Source organism: Pelmatolapia mariae, linkage group LG9 (genome assembly GCF_036321145.2).
Source record: "Pelmatolapia mariae isolate MD_Pm_ZW linkage group LG9, Pm_UMD_F_2, whole genome shotgun sequence".
Classification (NCBI taxonomy): domain Eukaryota; kingdom Metazoa; phylum Chordata; class Actinopteri; order Cichliformes; family Cichlidae; genus Pelmatolapia; species Pelmatolapia mariae.
The window spans coordinates 33,126,897-33,153,438 of NC_086235.1; the positions used below are offsets into that span (position 1 = coordinate 33,126,897).

At 41.1% G+C, this 26,542-nt stretch overlaps 2 protein-coding genes across 4 annotated transcripts in view; one reads left to right on the forward strand and one right to left on the reverse strand.

Annotated features, from left to right (window-relative positions):
- The window catches only part of lama1 (laminin, alpha 1), a 30,020-nt gene extending 24,151 nt beyond the window's left edge, over positions 1 to 5,869 (forward strand). Inside the window, exons 54-64 of the mRNA XM_063483289.1 lie at positions 624 to 776; positions 879 to 1,030; positions 1,110 to 1,304; positions 2,135 to 2,318; positions 2,433 to 2,539; positions 2,686 to 2,875; positions 3,008 to 3,157; positions 3,475 to 3,628; positions 4,842 to 4,975; positions 5,233 to 5,446; positions 5,533 to 5,869. Coding sequence (XP_063339359.1) covers positions 624 to 776; positions 879 to 1,030; positions 1,110 to 1,304; positions 2,135 to 2,318; positions 2,433 to 2,539; positions 2,686 to 2,875; positions 3,008 to 3,157; positions 3,475 to 3,628; positions 4,842 to 4,975; positions 5,233 to 5,446; positions 5,533 to 5,687 — 1,788 coding nt within the window. The 3' untranslated portion in view covers positions 5,688 to 5,869. The remainder of the gene's footprint in view (positions 1 to 623; positions 777 to 878; positions 1,031 to 1,109; positions 1,305 to 2,134; positions 2,319 to 2,432; positions 2,540 to 2,685; positions 2,876 to 3,007; positions 3,158 to 3,474; positions 3,629 to 4,841; positions 4,976 to 5,232; positions 5,447 to 5,532) is intronic.
- Positions 5,870 to 12,472: 6,603 nt separating this feature from the next.
- Positions 12,473 to 26,542, reverse strand: part of epb41l3a (erythrocyte membrane protein band 4.1-like 3a) — a 32,558-nt gene continuing 18,488 nt past the window's right edge. For 2 of the 3 annotated variants that reach the window (XM_063484274.1, XM_063484272.1), the window contains 5 exons: positions 22,104 to 22,199; positions 19,398 to 20,066; positions 18,331 to 18,429; positions 17,912 to 17,992; positions 12,473 to 13,178 (listed from right to left, as the gene is read on the reverse strand). In XM_063484274.1, coding sequence (XP_063340344.1) covers positions 13,173 to 13,178; positions 17,912 to 17,992; positions 18,331 to 18,429; positions 19,398 to 20,066; positions 22,104 to 22,199 — 951 coding nt within the window. In that variant the 3' untranslated portion in view covers positions 12,473 to 13,172. The remainder of the gene's footprint in view (positions 13,179 to 17,911; positions 17,993 to 18,330; positions 18,430 to 19,397; positions 20,067 to 22,103; positions 22,200 to 26,542) is intronic. The other variant, XM_063484275.1, reaches the window with a different exon arrangement.

Below are 26,542 nucleotides of genomic sequence, written 5' to 3' on the forward strand. Positions count from 1 at the left end.
AAGTAGAGCCTTCACCTGTCAGAGCCCTCTCCTGTAGAACAAAATCCAAGTTTAGATTCAGGACACGGACTCCCTCCATAGGATTAGACTGTGGAATTTCCATTTTGAAATAACTATTAGTTAACACTGGAACAGGTATCCTTGAACCATTCAGGCTCAAACTACTGATGATGCACTGGGCATTTGTTTCTACTCTCCTCATTTCACTCCTGAACCATTTACATACAACTACTGCGACATTAAATTCGTATTCCTCCCCTCCATGGTTGGTGTTTTGCCCTTGTGTCTCTGTGCTCTTTTTTCTCTTCTCTCTTCTCTTTCCCCTAAATCCCTCAACCAGTTGTTGTAAAATGCTCCCCCTACCCTGAGCCTGGTTCTCTCAGAGGTCACGTCCTGTTAAAAGCGAGTTCTTGCTGCCCTTTAACTGTTGCCAAGTACTGTTCGTAGGGTATTGTCTAATTTTTGGGGTTTTCTCTCTAATATTGTACCATCGATACTATCTTAGATTTTAAAGTGCTTTGAGGTCACTTTTGTTAATTTTTAATGAACACTGATCACACTCGTAGGATAACAGCTTGATTGATTTACAGGTTAGTTGTTTGATTGATTAATGTACTGACCAGGCGGTGCGAAGTGTGTCCCTATTGGCCGGAGGCTATGTTCAGATCACTCCACCATCGTTTGGTCAAGAAGCAGAGTTGCTCTTCTCCTTCTCCTCCAACAACCAATCAGGGGTCCTGCTGGCTGCTTTCAGTAATGACCGCTCACACAAACAGGTGAGACTGATTTAGGTCACATGTATACCAAGTCTATTTGAACTAACAAAGCTATGTGGGTGACACTGTAACCTGAATTTTTCTATGTGTCTGTATGTGCAGCACTTCCTATCTGTTCACCTAGTCTCAGGAGCATTGGAGGTGGAGCTTGGAGAGGTGGGCGGAGCCACACGTAAGGTAACTGTGATAAAGCCTGATGGAGGATCCTTCAGTGACAGAATGAAACATTCTGTGATCATTACCATCAACAAAAAGTAAGTATTAGCATAACATGCTAACTTCTATGCTTTTCCTCACATCTCACCTGTCTGGCCTTTCTTAACTGTCTTTCAGGTCGCTCTCGGTGCAGATTGATGAGGAACACAAGAAGCTTGTGTCCCTGTTGCCGGGTGTATTTTCTCGACTGTCTCCAGCCTCTCTATTTATTGGTGGGCTGCCTTCAGGCGATGAGGCCCGTCTACCAATCAGATTGCAGAAATTATCTAGGTTGTTCAAAGGCTGCATCCAACACTTGGCAGTTGGCAGAGCGTAAGTGTTTTACACATCCAAGTTGTGTCCCAATTCAACGACTGCATAATTCCAATGCCTGCCAAAAGCTTCTTTGAATGCACCCATCTGAAGGCTCCTGAAAATGCAGTTTACAGATGTGTCCCTATTTTCTGACACCACTGCTTTTTCAATCAAAGAAATCAAAGCGTTCATTTCCAAACTTAAGATATTCAAAGGCTGATTTAGATCTGTTCCCAAACCTTTTAAAACCAGTTGGGTAGTTGAAATGTCAGGCAGTTTCCCCTGACTATTAGATCTACAATTTGCGACCTTCAGAAGAGGTTGTTTTGCCAAGAATGTCCTTCAAAAAGCCTGGACAGCTTTTCTTGAAGGCTACTTAAAGAACTTACAGGAAATCATGCCAAAGAGAGTTTAGGATGTGCTAAAGAATAAAGCTGGTCATACTAAATACTGACTTTAAAATTCTTTTTTGACCTTTTATACTGTATTTCCTTAATTGTTTGCAAGTTTCAGTAATTTTTCATACCAAATATAAAGAAATGGGGATTGGCCCAAGACTTTTGCATAGTATTGTACATCAGACACCAGCAGCAGAAGCAACTTTCCTTAAGTCAAAAAAGAATAAATGGGATTTATGGATCTCGGCCAAAAAAAATGTAAAATTATTTTAGGGCGGTTCCTGATTGTTATCTGCTGCTGTCAGTGTTACCTAGGAGTCAGGTGCGGTGCTTTGCATTATAAGTACTAAGGTCTCCTTGGACTAGACCATCTCATGTAAGAGCCTTCATAGACTGTGTTCTCCAAAGGAGTTCGGACAACAACAGTTTTGATTTTCTGGCTCTGTGCAGGCTTGTTGACCTTTCAGGAGCTCTGAGATATGAGGGGGTGAAGTTTGACAAATGCGTCTTGGAGGAGAAGCTTGGGGATGTGCTCCTTCCTGATGACCAGGATGTAAACGTAACTCCAGACCCTACTCATTTACCTGTACCTCAGCCCACACAATTTGGTGCCCTGTCACCTGAAGGTCTAACGGTAATTACTATATTCATTATTACCTATTCTCAGTGCATTCATTTTAATTGATTAATTTAATCAATATGTCTGTTTTTATTGATTATTGGTTTTTGATTTATGTGTGTGATGCAGTGTGCATCAGATGGGGAGTTAACCTTTGTGCTGTCAGCAGTTCAGTTTGGCTTGTCCAGAAACAGTCACATGACCTTCATTATCAACCCAAGCACAGTCAGAAAGAGGTGAGTTTCCATAGCAACAGAGGCAACTCTCGGGTCACAGAGGGGACAGGTCACTTCATCTTTGTATAACACTCCATCTCTGACTCTGCTGTGGTGTGTTTCTGTCTCACTCTTGTCTTCACTACTGTGTCTGTTCCCTTCCTCAGTGTGTCGGTGAGGTTGTTATTTCGAAGCTGGGCCCTGGACGGGTTGATCCTCCTTCTCTCCGACTCCAAGCAGATGGACTTTGTTGTCCTCAGCCTAAAGGGGGGCAGGCTGATGATGTCGGCTGATCTGGGGAAAGGCCCGGCCTCCATCACCTCATCTGTAGCTGTTAACAATGGAGAGTGGCACACTGTGAGTTAACTGGACATGAGGCACTGTAGACGCATCAATGTCAAACTCTGTAAATTTCAACCTATGTTTGAGGTTTTGGTGTTAAGACAAAAATAGCTTTGTTTGAATGCTGTGGTGTTCACCATGTCTCAGGTGGTTGCAGAGGTGGGCCGGCGGTTGATGTCAGTGTCTGTCAACAGTTTGAAAACTGAATCCATCTCAGTCAAAGGAAATCAGCTGGATGTGGACAATAAAGTTTTCCTAGGAGGAACACCTCACACTATGACCAGCAGGAGAATCGGAGTATGATTGTTTTTCATTTTTTCACCGTTAAACACAAAAGACACAAACATTATTACCCCAAATACATCAAATAATTTTATCTGATGTTTTAAAAAAGCATTTTATGTACCTAGAAGAGAAGCTCTTGAGGTATTGAACATCTTTTGCACGAGTGTCCTGATTTCACAGGAAGAATTTTTGCGCTAAGAATTAATATGTAGACAGATTTTCTTTACGCACATTTTTGAAACTCACAGGTATTCTGACTCTATCGGAAATCTCTCCCCCTTTCTGCTCCCATGTGTCTCCCCCTGTCTTTCTTCCTGTTTGGTTCTCAGCATACCAGCAGTTTTCCAGGCTGTGTTGGGTCCATCAGTCTGAATGGTGTCATGTTGGATGTGTCTAAGCCGGCGTCACAACATGGTGTCACATCCTGTTTCACCAGAGACCAGATAGGAAGTTATTTTAATGGAAGCGGATACGCTGAAATGAGTAAGTCAAACTTGTAGACAAAATCATCTGCACTGAAGATGAGATGCAGTCTGATTAGTATAGAAGGACTTTTGACAGCCTATAGTCTGTACAGCTTTTGCCTATAGTTCATATGAGAAGTTACTTTTGGCTGCTTCCTTATTGGGCCACAATTTTGAAAGCCTGTTTTTTAGGTAGTTGGAGCAAGAGTTATAATGTTTGGATGATGGGCGTACCGAGATATGAACAAATGAAAGCACATTTTCATTAACAAACTGCATTCATAAACTGTATAGGTGGAGTGCACAGACCGTTGCTAATTGTTGTCAAGTTACAGCAATCCACCAACTGCAAAAACACAGAGGTCCACTTGAGAACTAGCATTCATTTTTGTTGACTTCTGTCTATGGATGGCAATTGATAAGTATTTAGTGATTCCGATTCCACTGTAAATATCACTTATCGATTCAATTTCTTATCAGTTTTAATTGGGTTCTCATTAGCTTCATCATCGCTAAGAAGCATATCAAAAGCATTGTTACGGGTTACATTACTTTTGTGTTTTTCCGTAAAACGACCTGAAACGCATTGTTTATATTGGTAAATAACCAATATGAACCTGAGGCCAACACAAATCCCTATTCTAATGAGGACACACATGACTTATTTTTGGGGTATAAACTCAAAGCTGACAGTAGAAAGTAAAGACAAAAACCAGAACAAAGAGACTTTAAAGCAGTCACCACATTGTTTCTACTTCAGAAACCTGAACAGGTAGAAACGGGCTGCCGCCTGACTGCTCATCACTGCGTTTTGTTACCTGTTGAAGTTCATGGTGTGGCTGCTGGGGTGGGTTTTGCACAGATGACATGCTAGGACTGAGGTTGTGTTAGCAGCATAATGCAGTTTGCACTTTAACATCATGCTCTACACTATTCTCCTCCTCCGGCAATGGACTGAAATAAGCCGTTTATAGTGCAAGTGGCTGTAATTACTTAACAGTTTGTGCAATGCTTTTGTCAAAAACATTAAATTGAAAGTCTGCCTTTTAGTTACTTCCTGTTTGATTACTTTAAAGTCCACTATTTTTGTGTACAGAGGCAAAACTGAAAAAAAGTGGCATTGTCCAAAAACATGTGGAGCTAGCTGCACATCACATACTAGACAGGTGTTGGGTAGCTGTCTCTAACCGTGATTAAGCTATGATCTGATTACATGCTGTTTCCATCTGCAGTGCATGATGGCTATAAGGTTGGCTCTGACATGACAGTCTCTCTGGAGTTTCAAACAAGTCAACCAGAAGGAGTGCTTCTGGGAATCAGCAGTCCAAAAGTCGATGCTGTGGGACTGGAGATAATCAATGGACAGGTGAGCAGAGACATTCCATTCTATGCATTATGTAAACAGTAATAGGCCTACACCCCAGGGATTTAATGATCTAACTGAGCGAGTTGCCACGTTTTCACGGTATCTTTCTAATAGCTGCAGTAACATCAGAGCTTCTGTTATTCTTGGTTTTTGACTAAAGTAATAGATGTATAGAAAAGGATTGTGCAAACTAAGTTTTAAATATGCAAATGAAGTTTTATTTGTGTAAATAAAGGTGTATCTGTTTTTCTCCTCAGGTGGTTTTCAACGTGAATAATGGGGCAGGTCGAGTGTCAGTGCGTTCTGTTGGCCAGATGCTATGTGATGGACAGTGGCACCGCCTGCTGGCCCAAAAAACCAAACATGCCCTCAGCCTAACTGTAGATGAGCGAACTTACACCACTGCAAACCCTTACCCACAATCCACCTCTGCTGAAACTAATAACCCTGTCTTCCTGGGAGGATATCCAGGTAAGACCCTTTGAACATAAACAGAATTTTAAAAAAAGATGAACACACCTAATAATAATTCTAACCTGTCCATCTCTCTGCTGCAGCTGGTGTCAAGCAGAACTGCCTGTCAATGAGCTCCAGCTTCAGAGGTTGTCTAAGGAACCTGCAGCTCTTGAAGTCTCACCTGACCAAGACCCTTGATCTCAGTTCTGCTCACTTCCTGTTGGGAGTAACCCCTAACTCATGCCCCGCTTCCTAACAGTGGCCAGAAAACATGCTGGATTATGTCACAGAACAATATCATTGATTGATGGGCTGTGTAGTGTGAATGTCTCTGCTGATTATTCCTGTGGATTTTGAGTCTCTGTAGTCCAAACTTGAATGATTAAAGTTCATCTTAAAACTAACATATTCATACTTTTTATTTTCTAAGCAGAGAAACTTCAGTAACTTCTGTCTGTAAACATGAACAGTAATTAAACCACAGAAGAAACACATTCCTGGTGATCAGTTTGAGTTTTTTTTTCTTTTTTTTTCTTTTTTTTTCTGTTTTCGGTGGAGTGCTTGTCTCCTAAGTTGTTGTCTAAAGTGTAGAAGAACAGAAAAATGTAACAAACTTGAGAACAAGGAAATTGATGCTCCTGCTTCTGGTGACAAAGCCACTTGCTCAGTGAAAGGTTTCTTCCTCTCTCACATGGACATTTGATCTTCACGTGGACAGCTGCAGCTTTGTATTTGCCTGATCCTCTTGTGTCACCAGCATGTCTCCCTTTTGCTTTTTTTTAATGTACAAAAACAGAGCACAGCATGACAACAGGCATTGTCGCCACATCTGATGCTCGGTGTAGCCCGGGTGATCATTTCAGCAATGAGCAGCTCTCATTTAAACATAGGCCTTCACTGGAAACTGGCAGATGCTATCAGATCAATCAGTTTGCTTCTCAGTTTGCTTCTCAGTGGGAAAACATCTGCATTTGGGCAATAAATTACACTTCCCCAGGGAGGAAAAGCAAAATAACGACGTTAAGCAGATTTAATATGTTGTTTTGGAGCCGTACTTTGAACTTCATAAATCTCTTATCAATGCAGTTTAGCTAAAAGCTTTTAAAAACAAGGTTGTGAACCCTCAGTTCAGTCTTTAACCTACCTGAAGTGTGTTCAATCAGAACACTAAATTCCATCTTTGTGCTGCATTTTTGTTTGTTTTTTTTGCATGTTTTGTCAGGTTTGTTCAAATTGCTATCAATTCAACCAACGAAAACCTTGAACAATTTGCAGTCCTTGAGTGTTAAATGTTCCTTCTAATTCCAAACACATTAACAGCTTTAGATTTCTGATACTTAGTTTAACTTGGAAAAAAATGTCAGGTATCAGTGCACTAGTGTTTCATCTTTACTTTGGACAGCAGTACCGGTGGTATCTTCACTTTAGCGATGATTATTCCGAATGATCAGCAGCAGGCCTCTGGGGTGTCTCAAAATTTTTTGATGGGGTTCGAGGGTTCCAGGCTCTCTGTGAGGGTCTGACTTGGACTCCTGCAGAGAGATCTAGCTCTAATAAAGAGCTGAGTGTGTTAAGTCTGGCTCTTCTGGCAGTTTGCAGTCATTTGGTTTATTGACTCAGCAGACGTAGAGCGGAGTGGAGTGAGGAAATAAGACACATTTATCATTTAACTTAGTCCCTACTATACAAACACACACACACACACACACATAAACGCAAAAGAACACACACAAATAGCAGATGCTGTGAGCTCTCTTAGCTCCTCTGCAGCAAGGCTTTTCAGTAGTTTTGTCAGAGTGCAGTAGATCGAGTAAATATTCTGTTCCATGAGCTATTTCTGACTTTTAATACATGCTGTATTAGGAAAAACACGGCAGCAGATTATTATGTCTAACACTGCAGAGAACATCAGTCAATATCTGAGCGTAGAGGCACTTTCTCCCTCTGCTGCCTCGCCATCTTTCAACAGTTCTATTGTATAAAGAGAGGACTCACAGCAGAAATGACTTCCAGGCTCTTTATTGCACACACTGACAGATTGTTACAGTTATAATAAATTTTAGAATATTACAGAGAGGACCGATCAGTTTGAGTTTTTGAGTAAGTGCACATTTTATATTTAAGCTCATCATTAAAAAGGATGAGTCATCTGTCTGTAACCTAAGTAGCATTTTATGTTTAGACATCTGCTGAGGCCATCCTTTTCCATCTACCCATTTTTGTAAATACTTATCTAATTCACTTAGGTGGAGGGTCCAATCTATCCCAGAGATAACAAAGTGATCGGTGGGGGTACGACTCGGGGAAGGTTGATGGGAGAGTAATTTGAGAGTAATTCTAGTTTATTCTATTAAAGGGGTGTCAAACAAATTTCATATCTCAGCTATTAATGTCCCATCGGTATGTTGGAGCTGATTCTTCAGCCCTGCTGAGAATCCAGTTGACGGCACTTTACTTTGATGGGCACAACCATGCGGTCAATCGCATGCAAAGACAGACTGCGATCGTACCATTATGTGAAAGAAGAAAGGGCGGCAGATGTTTTAAAATAGCAAGTGTAGTGGTACAGACCAGGTACACAGAGAGACGGGGGAGCCTGTCGGGAAAAAGTGAAGAAGCGAACAAAAACGTAAAATTAGCAGCATCTGCCTCATTTCAGTGATATCGGAGACTGCAAAGCGGAGTGCAGAATTGATAAAACTAGGAGCAGGCTAAAGTGATACCTGTTTTTATTTTCAGCCATTATCCAATGTGGAGGACAACACGTTCCAAGACTTATGACGACTTTTTGACGTGAAACCACGTATCGCTCTTACTCTCAACAAGCAGCGGGTGCTGCCGTGGGCACCTCGCCAAAGCGCTCACAGGCGGCAGATAGTCCCCCCACAGGTGCTGTCAGAGCAGGAGGAGATGTTCACACCTACGCGTCCAAACTGGCAAATGAATCGCGCATGAGCGAAGCCGCTGCTCCCGCCCTGACTGTAACGCAGTTAGTTCTTCTTTTACTGTTACTTTTTGTGGCTCACATACTTTAAAACTACTTAAAATACACACACACACACAAAAGTAACTATTTCGGGTCACTTTTGCCGGTCCCAAGCCCGGACAAAGGAAGACGGTTGGAATTGTGACATTAAAAAAAACAATAATTGCTAAAATAAATTTAATTTGTAGTTCTAAATATATTCTAAATGCATTTAGAGTGTTTTTTTTTTTTTTAACTCACTTCATGTCTCTTTCACGATGTTATTTCTGTATCCAACAGTAGGTTACAATTACATAAGCATGACCAATTAGGCAACTTGGGGATGACGTCATTTAGCGATTTCTAGCAACTTTTAGGACAGCCAATAGGAATTTTTCTTACTGAGGAGTTGGCAACACTGCTGACAGCAAACAGCTACAACATGTAAACAATATTCTGCAAAATGTAGGCTCTGCACAGGACTAATGCAAGACTGCATATCAGGGGGAGTGATCTGTATATAACACGAAACAAAGAGAATAATGACCCAGAAGGAATGATCAGTGGGGATCTCTCAGTATGGTATTTCTGTAATGCCAGATTCACATGGGTGAATCTCACATGTCCTGGTTCTGCCCTGACCCGGTTAGCAATGAATTTGTCAAACTTCTCCATTGCTGCACCAATCAGTCTATCAGTCTTCCTCCATTCGCTCCTTACTCATGAACGGGACCCAAAGATACTTTAATTCCTCCACTTGGGGCAACAACTCATCCCTGACCTGTTGTGGGTACTTCAATGTACCCACAACAGGTCAGGGATGTCGGAGCCAAGAGTGACACCACTCCTGAGTCGACAGGGCTTGGAAGCTGCTCCAGTAGTAAAATTGGAAAAGTGAGGAAAGATAGAATTTGTTTTGCTCTTGGTAAGCAATCTTGCATAACACCTGTTGTTGGTTTATTTTTATTTGTAGAGTCAGCTCTCTGTGCAAGACAACAGTGGTAGTACAGAGTAAAAGTTTTACAGTTTTACTCCTGTTTATGTGCACTGCTACCATCCTGAAGCAAGATTCCAGTTGGAAAATCTGACTAAGAAAATGAAAAATACTGCAGGTTTTTTTAATCACTGCAGCCAGGCAGACAAAGTTAGAACTCTGTTGAGCCAAGCATTCCTTTAACATTAATAATCATGAATTTCTTCATAAATAAAAGTTTACCCATTACAGAAAACTGTATAACATCCCAAAGACATGTCATTATGTACAGCTACTTTAAATCCTATTGATATTTATTTAAACTGTTCTCTACAGTTGATCTTTCTGAGTAATTTCAGTTACTGCTTCATTCAAGCCATTCAAGCTGTTCAAGTTCTATTAGACCAAAACGTCCGACAATCAATTAATGCTTTAATATTAAATATGATCAAAAACCTATGTATCCCAGGCCTTTAGGGTGGCTTTAGTTGAAAACATTCCTGAAAAAGCCATCAGCTGTCTTAGGCCAATCTCCAACCTTTCTTTTATCTCAGACATTCTTGACAGAGTAGTCGAAAAACACTGATCACCTGGAAAGGAAAGTTTTTTTTGACGAGTTTCAATCTGAATTCCAAATTCATCACAGTACAAAAACAGCACTTGTGAAGGTTACAAAAGATACTCTGTTAGCCTCTGTTTCTTCTTCACTTCTTTACCTTTCTCACTCACTATGTCATCCTTATACACCTCTCTGCATTTAATCATTAGTTATTTGTAATCTTTGGCTCTCTTCCACAGTGTGTCTTTGGCCTGTGTTCCTCCCCTCATCCCCACCCAGTTGCAGCAGATTGCCACCCCTCCTTGACCCTCAGTGGCGGTCCTAGCCTGTTTGGCGCCCTGGGCGAACACTCCCTCTGGTGCCCCCCACCCACCCACACACATAAAACATATTAAGGATTGTACATTAACATAAAACTGTTGTAGGAACCGTAGTGAATTTCACCAGAGAAACACACACACACACACACATATGAAAAGAGAGAGAGTATGCATTGTATGCAAACGGCTACCAAACAGTCATCATAATTCATCATACAATTAGAACAGGACAAATCAACAATTGACAATGACTAATTAATATTAAAATCTGTAACATAATGTATTGTTTGGAGTTTAGTCTCTTACTGTTACTATTTTTACCATTTCTTCTTGGAGCAACTGTAACCCACATTATTTCCTTAGGGATTAATAAAGTAATCTGATTCTGATTGTTTCAGGATGACCTGCCATTATCCAATGACACATCTGCTTACCTGTATCCTTTGCTCGTTTCTCCTCCTCTTCTTTTCTGTTTTTTCTAAACTGAGCACCTGATGGCTTTGAACTTTTCTTGTCCATCTTCCATTGGTTTTAATTTTGCACTCCAGTATGAACACCCATCCCCCAACTCGAGGATCACCACAACATAACCTAATAGACCTACACCTTAGTTCACAGATTCACTTTGTCTAAGGTGTATTTCTGAGATTTCACACAACCCAGGATTCAAATCATGAATACATAATGGACTTGGATTTACAACATTATGAATGAAATGTGCTCTATTTGGAAGCAGCCGGCCCCCCTCCCCTTTCGACAGGTTGTGTGTGAGACTTTAAATCATCAAACTGTAAATTATAAATTTTAAATTGTTATTGATCCCTTTACCCCTAGTCCTAAAGTGTATATTTATTTTCTTACTCTTCTTATGTTTATTGTTTGTTTACTTGCACTGCTGTAACTGGAGCCTCGTCGTCTGGTCTCTCTATATACTGGACTGTATGTAGCGGAGATGACAATAAAGTTTACTTTGACTTCAGCAGCGAGCAGGCGCACCGAGGGCTCTCGCGCTCACTTTTCGCGTATAGAATTTCGAAAAAAAACATCGGTGCAAATTATAAGTCTGTATCATGATGTCTGGTGTTTTCGTGTTTGTTGGTTTGTTTTTATTTTGTTTTATTTTGCGAGTTGGTTATTAGATGCTGCTCCAGCCAGCCAGAGAATCCCCCGCCGCCCCGCCCTCTCCTCCCTGTGCCGCAAGCAGCAGGCGCATCTCGCAAACGGAGGGCGCCCTTACTCCCAGCAAATGGGCGATAGAAAACCGATCGGTACCTATGCCACTAACAATATGCGCTGGCATGATGTCGGGCAGCATGAGTACGAGCAAATTTATTTATTTTTTTGCCGATGCCCGTGATGCCGCCCCCCACCACGATGCCGCCCCGGGTAACCGCCCGTGTCGCCCGTATCAAAAACCGCTACTGTTGACCCTGGTTCTGCCAGATGTTTCATGTTGTTAAATGGGGTTTTTTCCTTCCCACTGTTGCCAATGCAATTGCTCATAGGGGGTCAGCTGGTTGTTAGGATTTTCTCTGTTTTCTATTATTGTAGGGTCTTTACCTACCTGTGGAAGACAAGGTCATTGAGGCAACTGATTTAGTGCTATATAAAAAAAGGAAAAAAAGTGAATGGCTTGTTTTGGCAACATAGTGTATGTCATAAAAGAGACACTTGTGTCTCCATTGTGGTCCCTCATTTGCGTCTTTATTTCTGGTTGACAAGGTACAGACGCCAGACCTCAATACGCAGCTGAAAATCGGTGAAATTTCCCTGCTTTGCAATAGTGTTGTCTGGTTTGAAGAAAATGACTACACGGAGCCATGTTATGGTTTTGCTGTTATACCTGATGTTTGTAGATTCACATTATGTACGTCTTTGGCATTTGACTGTATTACAATATTTAATATTGAGCTCATTTTCAACGTTTTACAGTATAAGCTATAACAAGCTATAACAAGTTTCACAGCATGAGCAGTGCCATTGTCCGACCTTAGCTTTCACAACTTTTAAACGATGCAATAGAAAACCTTTCTTTGGTTCACCATTTCTGATCTATGACGACTGCATCCTTTGTATACAGTATCATTTGAAGGATTTAGCCGCTGAATTGGGACACGTCTGTCTCTTATACATTGGTAAACTTTCACAAAGAGGTGATGGTCAGTGTGATACCAGGGAAGCAGAAGTCTCTAATATAACAGAGAAAGTAGTCGGTAATCAGGGGCTGTGATCAGTTTGTAATTTAATAAATAAATGGATACAGAAATCAAAAACACACACAGATGAATCATTCATCATCATTTTCGTGGAAGGTTTAGCGAATGGCACATTACTATTGCATTATGGGTAAATTCAAAGCAGAGTTTTAGCTGTTTTTTCTTGTTAGACAGGAAACTGTTTTGATCAGCTGGTGATAGTACACATCAAGTTTCTCACCAGGTAAAGCTCGAAGCACTATCTTTCAGATGTGAGGCTAAATGTTTTGAAAAGCTGCTGTCTCCCAACAATGGAGGAGCAAGCACACCTGAGTCAGCTAGCCAATCAGATGCCCACCTTAGAGTGTTGGGGAATGAGGTGTGGGGGAAGGCTTATATAAGTAAATGCATCAGAAGGCTGATTCATAGTGAAGGTCCAGTGAAGGTTGTCTGTTGCTATGGAAACACGTCTTTCTCTCCCATCTCTGCGTTCCATGTGGAACTTTCAGTTAAATCTACTCATCTAGTCACACTATCGAACTAATGCTAACTCAGCCATTGGTCCCACCCCCTGTGAGATAGGCAGGCGATGCTGTATATATGCGTGTGAGTGTCCATGCATGAATGTGTGTCCAAATCCTCAGTTCATCCATGCTCGGTGGATGCTGCAGCGAACAGTTTTGTTTCTGGCAATGCACTCTACACTAAAAACCCCTTGGGCGTCCAGATTCAGTCCTGAAAATGAGACAGAAGGAGCAGTGAGACACACTGTAGTTCAAAGATTCCATGGCATTATTCTCAGAACAGACCCTGAGACTGATATTTACAGTGTGGAGACATTTTTATTCTTAGCTTATCAGTCTGATAATGTCTATGTTAAGCTAGTTAAGAAAAGAGCAGACTGATGTTAAGTGCATGCTAGCATAGCTTAGTATGTTAGAAAAGTGTAGCTTGCTAATGTGATCACTGCACTGTCAACAGTGGAGTGGTCATAAAGGTGAAGACCACCTAGAGCCAGTCTAAGGAGCTTGGAAAGAAAAGCGTCTGGACTTCTTCAAGTTTCCTTGAAAACGCTTCATCCAAGAAGCTTCTTCAGTTCTAAGAGCAATTGGTGGAGAGTCCCACCAAGAGGATCATGGACCCCTCTACCTAATCACATGAGCCAAGGTGTGAAAACAGTGTGGTCACAACCAGCCAAGGTTTCGGGTGAACCCATTGTGAATCCTAGCCTATCACCCTATCATGTGATTTACTGAGGTCAAATGGCCCAGGATGTGAGTGGGCATTAAGGCGTCTAGGAAGGATCTCAAAACTGGCTTATAGATGGCAGACAGTTGGTGTCGTAAACCACCGCCTCTGTTCAAAGATGGTCGTTCACAGTGGACATAGATGGCTTCTTTCAAGCCTCTTTCAATCCATCTGTCTTCTCTGTCCAAAATGTGAACATTTGCATCCTCGAAAGAGTGACCTTTGACCTTTAGATGCACATGTACAGCCGAGTCTTGTCCCATGGAGGTGGCTCTTCTATGTTGTGCCATGCGCTTATGAAGTGGCTGTTTGGTCTCTCCAATGTAGAGGTCTGAGCATTCCTCGCTACACTTTACAGCATGTACTACATTGTTAAGTTTGTGTTTAGGAGTCCAGACACTTTTCTTTCCAAGCTACTTTGACTACGATGACCTGGATGACTGAGAACCTTCACAGACACATAGAGCCAGGTTAACAGGAGCCATTTATATATACACTGAACAAAAATATAAACGCAACACTTTTGTTTTTTCTCCCATTTTTCATGAGCTTAACTTAAAGATCTGAAACATTTTCTACATACACAAAGGACCCATTACTATCAAATATTGTTCACAAATCTGTCTAAATCTGTGTTAGTGAAAACTTCTCGTTTGACGAGATAATCCATCCCACCTCACAAGTGTGGCATGTCAAGGTGCTGATTAGACAGCATGATTATTGCACAGGTGTGCCTTAGACTGCCCACAATAAAAGGCCACTCTGAAATATGCAGTTTGATCACACAGCACAATGCTACAGATGTCACAGCTTTTGAGGGAGCGTGCAATTGGCATGCTGACTCCAGGAATGTCTACCAGAACTGTTGCCTGTGAAATGAATGTTCATTTCTCCGCCATAAACCATCTTCAAAGGCATTTCAGAGAATTTGGCTGTACATCCAACCGGCCTCACAATTGCAGACCACATGTAACCACACCAGCCCAGGACCTCCACATCCAGCATGTTCACCTCCAGGATGGTCGACCAGGTGGAGACCAGCCACCCGGACAGCTGCAGCAACAATCGGTTTGCAAAACCAAAGAATTTCTGCAAAAACTGTCAGAAACCGTCTCAGGGAAGCTTATCTGCATGCTCGTGGTCCTCATCCAGGTCTGGACCTGACTGCAGTTCGTCACTTTAACCAACTTGAGAGGTCAAATGCTCACATTCGATGGCGTCTGCCATGTTGGAGAGGTGTTCTGTTGACAGATGTTTTTACTGTTCAGGGCAGATGGTAGACAGCTTGTGTTGCATCGTGTGGATGAGCAGTTTGCTGACGTCAACGTTGTGGATTGAGTGGTCCATGGTGGCGGTGGGTTTATGGATACGAGTGCATTTTATTGTTGGCATTTTGAATGCACAGAGATACCGTGTTGAGATCCTGAGGACCATTGTTGTGCCATTTATCCATGACCATAACCTCATGTTACAGCATGATAATGCATGGCCCCATATTGCAAGGATCTGTACACCTGGAAGCTGAAAACATCCCAGTTCTTGCATGGCCAGCATACTCACCGGACATTGAGTATGTTTGGGATGCTCGGCTCGGCCAATATTCAACAACTTTGCACAAGTATTGAAGAGGAGTGGACCAACATTCCACAGCCCACAAACAACAACCTGATCAACTCTATGCCCATTGCACACCATTTGCCTCACACAATGCAACACATCTCCATTAGATGTGTTGCACTGTGTGAGGCAAATGGTGGCCACACCAGATACTGACTGGTTTTGCGACATCTGTAGCATTGTGCTGTGTGATCAAACTGCATATTTCAGAGTGGCCTTTTATTGTGGGCAGTCTAAGGCACACAATATTCATGCTGTCTAATCAGCACCTTGACATGCCACACCTGTGAGGTGGGATGGATTATCTCGGCAAACGAGAAGTTCTCACCAACACAGATTTAGACATATTTGATAGTAATGGGTCCTTTTGTGTATGTAGAAAATGTTTCAGATCTTTAAGTTAAGCTCATGAAAAATGGCAGCAAAAACAAAAGTGTTGCGTTTATATTTTTTTCAATGTAAGACATGCATGTTAGGTGATTCCAAATTGGTTGCAAATGTTGCGGTTAATTGCTTAAAGTGCATAGAATAAAATGCTCTGTGTATGAGTGAATGAAGCTTGTAGTTTAAGGTGCTTTGATTGGGCAACAGGAGTAGAAAACTGTCAAATGAATGTACATTTCATACATTATAATTATATCACAGAGAAAAGAACAATAAATAACATTAGTATTCACCAATGTTCCCTCTAAGCTGCGCACGTGCGCAATTGCGCACTGCTGGCACGGTCTCTGCGCACAGAAAATCTGCGTTGCGCACAAAAAAAATCTAACCTGAATTGAAATTAAAATTAATACTTTAACAATTCTGTTTTGCAGTGTTAGTCAGTAAGTGACTGGCTGCTCCCATATGGGATTAGAACGATGCCACCTTATCCCATAGTCCAGCCAATGATGCGATTCACATTCGTATATGCGCAGCCAATCAACGTCGTTGACAGGCTATGACAGCGTCCTTATGTGCCGACACCGGTGTTTGAGCTAGCAAAGCGGCGTCGCTGATGTGGAGTGAAGCCACGTTAATGACAATGTGGAGATGTGAGCAGGACAGATGGAACAATTGATGGAAAAAGTGTGGACTTTATACCAGTTTTTAAATTGTGTTGATAGGCCACGTAAAACCAGAGTTATGATAAAAAATATATGCAATGTTTGGTTTTCTTCCTGAATACTGTCGTTGTTTGTATTTACTGCGGGAAGAAACGGTAAAAACGGCGTTTTATAAGAAAAAAGGCTCGAAAGCCTGTGAGCAAAAACAAACCCCACCCCCTCTCCCTTTCCTGTTCGTCCAAAAAAGTACCATGTCGACCAATCAAAAAAATGATATGGCAACGTGGCATCTAGTTGTTAAGAAACGGGGGGAAGTTTTAGGAGTGACGGCGGTGTTTTGAGATGTGAGAGATTTGAGACGTTTAGCGCAAATCTTGTGTAGTTAGTGTGTAGTGTAGTCAATAGTTTTGTTGTGTGTGTCAGAACAATGAGGCGACTGCTGAATGTTACAGGTGTTACAGCAGTGATACATCTCCTGTTGTCAGGCCTGCAGGTATCAGGCTGTTGTTCTCCTTTATCTCATAGTGGACAGAAATTATTTTTTGGAGTGGCACAAATAATTTGTGTGGCATCAGATTTGATGCAGAACAGCTGATTGTTCTGTAAATAGTTTGAAATGTTTATTTAAAAATGCATTGACTGCATTTAAAAAAATAGCTGCAAAAAACTTTGTTGTTTGCCAAACTGAGTTACTTTTTTGAGGAGTAACTATATAATTAATTGCCCAGCATTGGTCATTATATACTGTATTTTGCAGACAGAGAGTAACAGGACTCTCTCCCAGACCACAGACTCATAATACAAGTCAGAGCTTTATAAAAAAAAATTTAAAAAAAAGAAAGTTGTGTTTTCAAAATTGGAGTTCAAGTTATTTTTACTTCCAATAGCGTTAACGTACTACACAGGACAATGACTAGATTTTTTAAATTTTCATTGTAAGTGGGCTAAAGCAGTTAATTAAAAGTAGTCTAACATAAATGTAAATGCTGTAATTTGATTATTTTAATAAACATGTAACTTGGATGGATTCGACGCTGGCGTGACCACAGTGCACACATCTAATGTCGCTCACAGTGGTCCAAGGGATCGCTCAGGGAGTTTGTGTGTTCGCTCAGACACATGAAAAATTAGAGGGAACATTGGTATTCACATTAGTACTGATGGTCAATTATTTCATTTTAGAGGATGGTGTGTCCTGACAACAACACGATCACCTGAGTGATTAGCTGAGTTTATTCATTTCTATGTTTTCTCGCCTTTCAGTACAGTAAGTTCATCAAGGTTTTCATCATCAGGAGACCTTGGTCTCTTTATGGACAACAAACCACGTGATGAAAGGCTCAGGATGCTGCCACCACATCTCAATGAGCGCAACCTCAAAGGCCTTCAAGAGATACACAAGTGTCAGAGCCTGGGATGCCTCTAAAAACCAGTTCTAGAATAAGGTCTGGCTATATCCACAGATCTGCCCAGGAGTTATCCGTCACTTTTTAACAACCCTTCTGTCCTTATCCCTTGAACACACCATTACAGAAACAACAACATTCAAGTTACCTGGTTGTGATCAACTTCTGTATCTCCAGAAATCACAATCCTCTTCTCTATTCTGGTTTCAGAAATCCCCCCTTTTGCCATCTGAAGAAGAAACAGAGAGAAACATCCGAATTCAGCCAAGCGTCTTTATCTTTCATATATGTCTTCTATGTCCTACCTTTTCTCGGGTTTTTAATGCTGTTTGTAAACCCTTAATTGTCGGTAGTTTTAACAAACCTTTTCAGCAATGACAATATTACCATGGTCTGCAGTGGTATTTCTTAGGTTATGGTTTTACCTTGGTGACACGTGTGGGGCTCATGTAGTAGCAGTAGTGCTCCCATAGTTATCATGTCATTTTGTTGATGGGTGTGTGGTGGTATTGCCATGGCAGTAATGTAAATCTTGCGTATTATGGTGGTACCTTGGTCCTGTGTTACCTTGGTGATGTGAGTGGTGGTAGTGGTGTTGGAGGTCTCGGTAGTGTAGGTCTGTGAGCTGAGCAGCAGACCAGCAGGAGTATCAGATTCTACTTGGCTCTGAAACAAGTATGAACATCAGTCCATGAGGAAGAGTAATAACCAAATACCAGCACATTTTTGTACTGATGAAACAAAAGATGTTGAGGATAAAACACAAGATGTCAGTCAGGGGAAAAATATTTATGCATTCATCTATTTTTGGTACTACTCATATTAACTACACATCTTTTGATTGATTAAACTACGCAGTAAACTTTTACATCACTTCAAAGTAATTCTCTGAATTCTTTTCACCTAATTAAATAGTACAAACTGCCCTCTTAAACTAAACACTTCGTCTTCCTCATTCCCAGTGTGTTATATCTTCCTCATCAATGTTACCTCTTAAAAGAGGCAAAATTGAACCCTTTACAGCCAGCACCAGCACTGGTTAATGAAGACATTCTGAGGTCTCAAACTGAGTGTTCTTGCCTTTATCATTTTAATATTCTGAAACAGGAAATGCTGAGCTAAAAGGGGGTCTAGTTCTTAGCCAATGGTCATGCTCTAGTTTACAAATGAATCAATTTTCTCTTCACAAACTAGCCACTGAGCCCATAAAGTCACCAGGAATAAATAAAATTACTAACATTAGGAAGCAAGAGAGCCAAGGGAGGTTTTCCCACAAACCTCTTTAAAACCACTCGTAAACCTTTTTGCAGCCGAATGAGATGTTGCTTGTTCTCCAAATTGACTTCCCTTTCAAGACTCAGTAGCTATGCCCATATACAATCTATGTTTTAAACAAGCAAAATTAGGAAAAACAGGAAAGTCGGACTATATGAAAATATATCAAACTCTCGTCTGACTGACATAATATTTCGATGTATTCATGTGAACAGAGGGTAGATTAGATTTTAAGGAAGAAATGGGCCAAAGGTCACTGGATCAGGTGGGGTAGGTGCAGTTTCTGGGTGGTGAAATGGGGCAAGGGTAACTAGTATAGGAGTCGCAGATGCCATTTAGGCAAGTGTCTCAGGTGTTACCTCCTGTAGTGGTTTGAACTCATCGTCATCCCTGTGGGCAGATGGTTGCTTCTGATGGGCCAAGTGCCTGGATGTGGGATGGAGTAAAGAGGGCGGAGGGGAGTTTTCTTCAAATTGCCACCCTCCTTCATCTTCCTGTGAGTCGTCTGAGTCTTCGTTGTCAGTGTAATGCAGAGTCCCAGGTGTTTGAGAGTCCAGGACAGAGCTAGCTTGCTCCTGTTCACAAAAGCTAACTGCTATCTTGTTGTTAATGTTATCCTGATTAGTGTCATTAGCGTTGGGGGTCTGAGTCTCTCTGACTGCAGCTTCGATGGCCTCCTCCACTGCTGCCTGTACCAGCACACTGACGGCATCCTCACTAATCTCACTAGCATTGTCATCGCTAGCCTGGCTGCTAGGCTCGTAGCTAATATCATCATCATCATCATCATCACCTACATTATGTTTACTTGTTGGACTATTAGCCCGACCATCATTAAAACTGTCACAGGCCCATTGCTGTGTGCTATCATCAACACTTGTTACACCAACACCTGCTGGATTGGCTGGTAGATTACTAAAGGGCATGCCCACATGACTTTCTTTTGCTACCTTTTGCTGGTCCACCATTGCCTCATCCTGGTCATGTGGCTCTGTCACCAGCATTATTGTCTCCACCTTCTCTGAAGTCTGAAAAACGAAGTGAAATCACAGAACATTAGGTGATTATTTTAACAAGTGATGTTTCCTTGATGATAGTGCTGCACATGTGTGTCATTCTGCTGCAAACCAATTTGAAGGACTGATGTAAATGGCAGTTCTTTGTGAATTGAACTGAACTTCTCAAAATACAGAGGTTAAGCAATATTTGGTGATTATTCATAGAGTAGGAAATGGAAATGCCCCCACCAGAGTCCAAATGCTGGTGGTGCTGGAGGTGGCATGACATGGACATAACAGGTTAGCTATGGCATAATATACAAAAAGAGTATTGACATAACTAACTGAAAGGAGTATGGTGTGAAAAGGGCGGAAAGCTGTTGAAGGCCAGGAAATAGAACAGAAAGCCTACGATGAAGGTTTGGTAACCAACTGCCTGCCAGTTACTCCAGTACCCCTCAAAACTTGTCCATAGCACTATATGTGTGTAGAAATTCACCAGTTATAGAACAGCAAGGACCAGAACTTTAAATCTGTGCATAAACCTTTTTCAAATGAAACTGTGACCAGCAGATTGGGTAGTGAGGAGCCTCAACTGAGTAAGTGACACACATGACTTTACTTGCTTACATTTAAATTATGTGCCTCTGATATTAGTTTTGAACAACCACGCGCCACTGCCAGCTAATTTTTATCAGCGACATGGACTGTACACTAAAGTGTGATGCAGTAAAAATCTGAATATGGGCAAGCTGGAAAAGATGACCTGTTAAACAGGGTTGTTGTTTGCAGTGTGGAAACACAAGTTTGTGAAAGTGAGGTCAGAGAATGAGGCGATGTAGGATTTTGAAATTTACAACATAGGTCCATCTTCTAAAAATCTCAGATGAATTCGAATTTTAGTGACCTCGACCTCATGGTGAAGGTCACATTCATTCAGGTACATGCACTAGAAATCTTAGACCAGTTCAAATCCTGGTGAACTTGTTAAAATTCAGGGGTCAAGTTTTCTGAAAATCTTGTGACTGGAATAACGGAGGAGGCTGAGGGGTAACACTGGCAGTCACCGTTATTTTTTAAAATGAAATTAAATTCAGTTTTATTTACATAGCCCCAAATCACAAAAATGGTCACCTCAATTTACGTATTTCTTTCCCAGAGCTGTGAGACCAATTTATGCTCTTTAACAGCACAATTAAAATTCTTACATAAAAATAAGTCATGCATGGTCTAATAACAACAAACCTTTGTCATAGTCCACATATCAAAAGAACTACAGAGGTGATCTTTTAATTCATTTGCTGGAACGTGAACACTGAGATGAAAAATGTATTCTTGAATTCTTTATAATTAGACTCTTAATCAGTGCTAGTTATGTGTTAAGCTCGAACTAGTTAAACTGTGCACTTCAGGATCTGAGGATTTTAAATTAATTTATTTTACTTGTAATATTTTTGTGAATATGTAGCCTTGAAAATGAAAGGACAGCTTAGAATAACCAGAAACCACTGAGGTGAGTATGAAGAGGGTGAAGCAGCTGCTACAGGGTCATGGAGCAGATCAGTATCAGGGTTGTTCTTTATGATCTTGCTAGAGGATGCAGGGGAGTGTGGATGTCTTGCAGGGATGTCATAACAGCCTGGAGGACATGAATCAGATCAGTATTGTTGGTGAAGGGGCAAGGAGAACCCATGCTCTGCTTATGTCCTTAGTGTTAGAACTCGGACCAATTGCAGCAATGGAGGGTTCTTGAGAAGCTGAGATGATTTGTTGCTCAGAATACACAAACCTGGAGACTGAGACTAGCTTTTGAAATTGTAAAGCATTGAGATGGGATGCTGGATTTCTTTTACTGGCTGAGAGAAGCTGCAGTGAGGAGAACTGATTGTAGGTTTGACAAGATGCGGTGCTGGTTCTCATACATAAGAACATTGAGATTAAAACCACAGAGAAAAGAGACTTATTAACTCACAGAAGGCAGGCAAGAAAATACCTGAAAGAGGAGTTAAAGAGAGACAGACAAAAATACAACTGGACAATAAGGAAGACAGCTAATGAAAAAGGCACCTTCAGCAGGTCGTGTTCTCTGAAGGTTTGTTGCTCTCTGGCTGATTTCAGCAGAGCCGTCAGCTCAGGAGACATATCATCAAATGTAGGTTTAGGCTGCACATATCAAACACACAAAATACAACAGTTACAGTGAAAATAGGCAAACAAAGAAGAAACATGTAATCAAAAGTCTCAAAATAAAAGGTCACTTGAAACTCCAGCCATGCAGGGGACACTGTGGAGCCATGGTGGGCTTATTTAAAATAGCCTTGAATTATGTTGATATTTTCCTATCTAAAGCGTCCTTGTCTTCCTGCCTGTGTCTCAACCTGCCTCAGTTTCCAAAATGCATCCGGAGGAGAGGACCTTGATGGAGGAGCTATGGATAAGAATGTACAAGTATGTCTTTGTTAGTTATAATACCACTGTTAGTGGTATTATAACAAAGTGGAAGCAACTGGCAATGACAGCAACTCTGTTTTAAAGCAAAATCAGAGATTCTCATAGTGCACAGAGGTCGCCAACTTTCTGCAGAGACAACTAGTACAGACTTCCAAACTTTATGTGGCCTTCAGATTAGCTCAAGAACACTTCTCCATCTGACAATTCCAACTGATGAGTCTGAGTTTGGCGTTTGCCAGAAGAATGCGGGTATGGTGTGGGGTTGTTTTTCAGGTGTTGGGCTCGACCCCTCTTCTTAAGTAACTCTTCAGACATTTTGGACAATTTCATGTTCCCACTTTTGTGGGAACAGTTTTTGGATGGCTTGTTCCAACATGATTGTGTACCAGTAAACAATGCAAGGCTCACAGAGACATGGATGAGTGATTTTGGTGTGGAGGGACTTGAATGGCCTGCACAAAGTCCTGACCTCAACACGATAGAACAACATGAATTAGAATGGAGACTACAAGACAGTCTTTCTCATCCAGCATCAATGTCTGACCTCACAAATGCACTTTTGGAATAATGGTGAGAAATTCCCATAAACACATTCCTAAATCTTGTGGAAATCCCTTTTAGAAGCCAGGCTGACACAATGTCAGAACTCTGCTGAGCCAAGCATTCCTTTAGCCTTAATTCATGTAAAACAGCTAACTGATCATCTGCAGAGGAATCGCTTATTTGAAGAATTCCAGTTAAGTTTCAGAGCTCATCACAGCACAGAATATTATTACAGCGATTAGAGCATACTATAGGTATTAAAGGTGGTTTGTATCATATCTATCGAAAAGACTCCAATTTGTTCATGTAAATGGAGTCCTCCTCAGACACTAAGGTTAATTATGGAGTTCCGCAGGATTCAGTGCTAGGACCAATTGTTTAGATTATACATGCTTCCCTTAGGCAGTATCATCAGAAGGCATAGCATACATTTTCACTGCTATGCCAACTTTATCTATCCATGATGCCGGATAACACACACCAATTAGTTAAACTGCATAACTCTTTATGTCTTAAAGACATAAAGACCCGGATGGCCTTAAATTTTCAGCTTTTAAATTCAGACTGGGGATATTGTACTCAGCCCTAAAAATCTTATAAAAATGGCATCTAACCAGATACTGATTCTGGATAGCATTACCTTGGCCTCCAGTAACACTGTGAGGAACCTTGGTGTTGTTTTGACTATGATATGTCTTTCAGTGTAAACATTAAACAACTGTATAGGACTGCTTTTTTCCATTTAGCGAATATCTCTGAAATTAGAAACATCCTGTGTCAGAGTGATGTTAGGCAGTCTTTTTGGCTAGACTGCTGTAATTGATTATTAACAGGATTTCTTAAAACATCCTTAAAAAGTCTTCAGTTGATCCAAAAAACTTCAGCAAGAAAACTGACAGGGACTAGAAAACAGACTGGCTTACTTGTGGTTGCTATATTAAGGCTTATAGAAAATATTAAACTACCTTTAAAAGAACATGAAACAGAGTTTGTCCTGAGGATCTATATTTCTTAATGATGCTAATTTGGGAAAGACTAAAACTTTACATCCTCTTGAAAATCGAGGTTGACAACAATATCCATGAAGTGGACTGTCTTTCAGTTCACAATATAGTAAACTGTAATGTCAACTGGACACTGGGGTGGTGTAGCTCAGATGTAGAGCAAGCCATCTATTAATTGAAAGGCTGGTGGGAAACATCCTTGGGTAAGTTAATAACACCAAGTTGCTCTTATTCATCCATTAAAGTGTGAATTTGTAAATGTAAATGTAAATGTTAGAACTTATACATAAAAAACAAATGCTGTTGTGAATGGGTGAATGATGGATGTTGTACAAAGTGCTTTGAGTGCTCAGATAGAGTAGAAAAGAGCTGCATAACAACCAGTCCAATCCTTATTTACAATGAAACAAAAACAAGACAATCCCCACCTAACTAGTTCTTTCTCTTCCAGTCTTCATAATCTCCCCTCAGTTTTAAGCACTCCTCATGAGGCTTCTTAAACAACAACATCTGAGTTAAAAGTTACAGGATTAACAATTAGTTTGGACTTTTAAATAAAGGATTACGGGTAACTTCAGAATCCCTAAGTTTGCTTTAAGAATAAATCCAATTTGCTCTAAGAGAAAAGTGTCTTTGGCTCAGAGTTGGACACTGTTTTTGTTCCAACAGAATTAATTGATCAGTAGTGGTTCTCTTATCTAAAGTGTGCCATGGTAACATCAGTGGAACTGAACCACTTTGGTGACAAGGTTAAACTTGAATTTACCTTGCTAAACGTCTAATCCTGCTTTGTGGTGCAGACCTCATGAAGTACTGAGACAACTTATTATGAAATCTCTCATTGTGGTGGATTTGTGACCTGTTGTCTCTTTGCTTACACCTCGCATGGACAGGAATGTTAATAAAAAGGCAGCAGCTTCCAACAAAGTAAAAAAGCATTACAAAGTCAAAGTAACCAACCAAAACAGAAGTGAAAAATAGCAGTAAAATGGAGTTAAGCCACACCCCCAAGCTCACTAAGCATAAATAAACAACAACAAACAGAAGAAAACAACTAGAAAGATCAGCTTCCTGTGTTCCATTTTGATCAAAGGAGAAGACACAAAATGGTTTCCGGGAGGAGGTGAAGCAAGAAGCTGGGCAGAGTTTAAACTGAACACTGCAGCTCACAGGTGCCGCTTACTGGAGAAGAAGGAAACCCAATCAAAAACGGAGAGCTAGAAGGACCAGCACCACTAGATTGGATAAGCTCTGTTGTGACTGATTGCTACATACTCACTGACCATCTATGGCATACAATGAAATAGGATGAAAGTACTATAAAAACATTAATGTCAACATGTCACACTTTTCCATTTAAGTTTTATAATTTAGAAGATTTGTCAACATCAGGACACCGTCGCACATTTCTTTTAGATGGGTAGAGGAACCTGCTGGAATCATGTAATCTTTAAATAAGAAAAATGTTTTGGTTTTTTAAAACTACCTGTCAGCAGCAAGACAGTCTAAGACACACATTACGTGGAAATAAGCTAATGCCACAAAAGATGCAAAACAACCAATCACAACAGAGCAGAACATCCATTATTATCTAATCCAGCATCAATTGTGATTAAAATCCTGTAATCAATTTTTTCTGATGGAAAATCAACTTTTCTGCAGCATCTCCTTTTCAGACCACCAGGAGACCTAGTTCACCAGGTGGAGATCCTGGTCTCCTGATACTCTGGTCCCTCAGATATCTACAGTCTTTTGGAGCTCAAGACATTCAGTTTGAACTAGCTCAGACGAGCCAGTGTTAAGCCACGCTTCCTGTGTCAGTGCTGCAGAGGTTAATATTTTGCTGCCAGGTTGTTGTTTTCATGCTTGTTTTCATGCTGACCACCAACCAACCAATCAGCATACCACTGCTGCCATGAAAGGTGATTTCCTGCCAGAGATGGGGCTTAGCTTGTCCAGTGAGGATGTAGGGGTGGCAGGGAAAGACTTCACAGAGACTCTGGCCCCACAGAAGTCGAGACCTTCAGCCACACTAATCATTTGTCTGTTGTCAACAGGTGGCAGGTCCGAAGGTGAAGTCGGAGTCTTTACCTCAGGGATGGCAATCAGTGGTCCCTCTGTGATGTCATTGTCAGCAGTGAGCTGTGAAATGTGTTGAACTTGTTGGCAGGGTTTGACACTTGCTGTTGTTATGGTAGCATCAGAGCTGTCATCCATGATCGTCATGGTAAAAACCCTGCCAGAGACTGTGCAGTAAGTCTGCCCCACTGTGTAGCTCTTCTTTTTGAATGGCTGAGGAGGAGCTTGGTTTGTCATGAACCCGCCCTCCTGGAGCGCACAGGTAAGCAATATTAAATAAGCACAGACTTAGCAAGAAATCATGTGACATACGAGACCAGTTTCCTGAGCATAGATGGTGTAAAAGAAAGATATAGCCATCATGACATCAATAATCCAGTCATTTTGGACTTTAAAGCATAACACCTGATTTGGTTGCTGCCATATTTC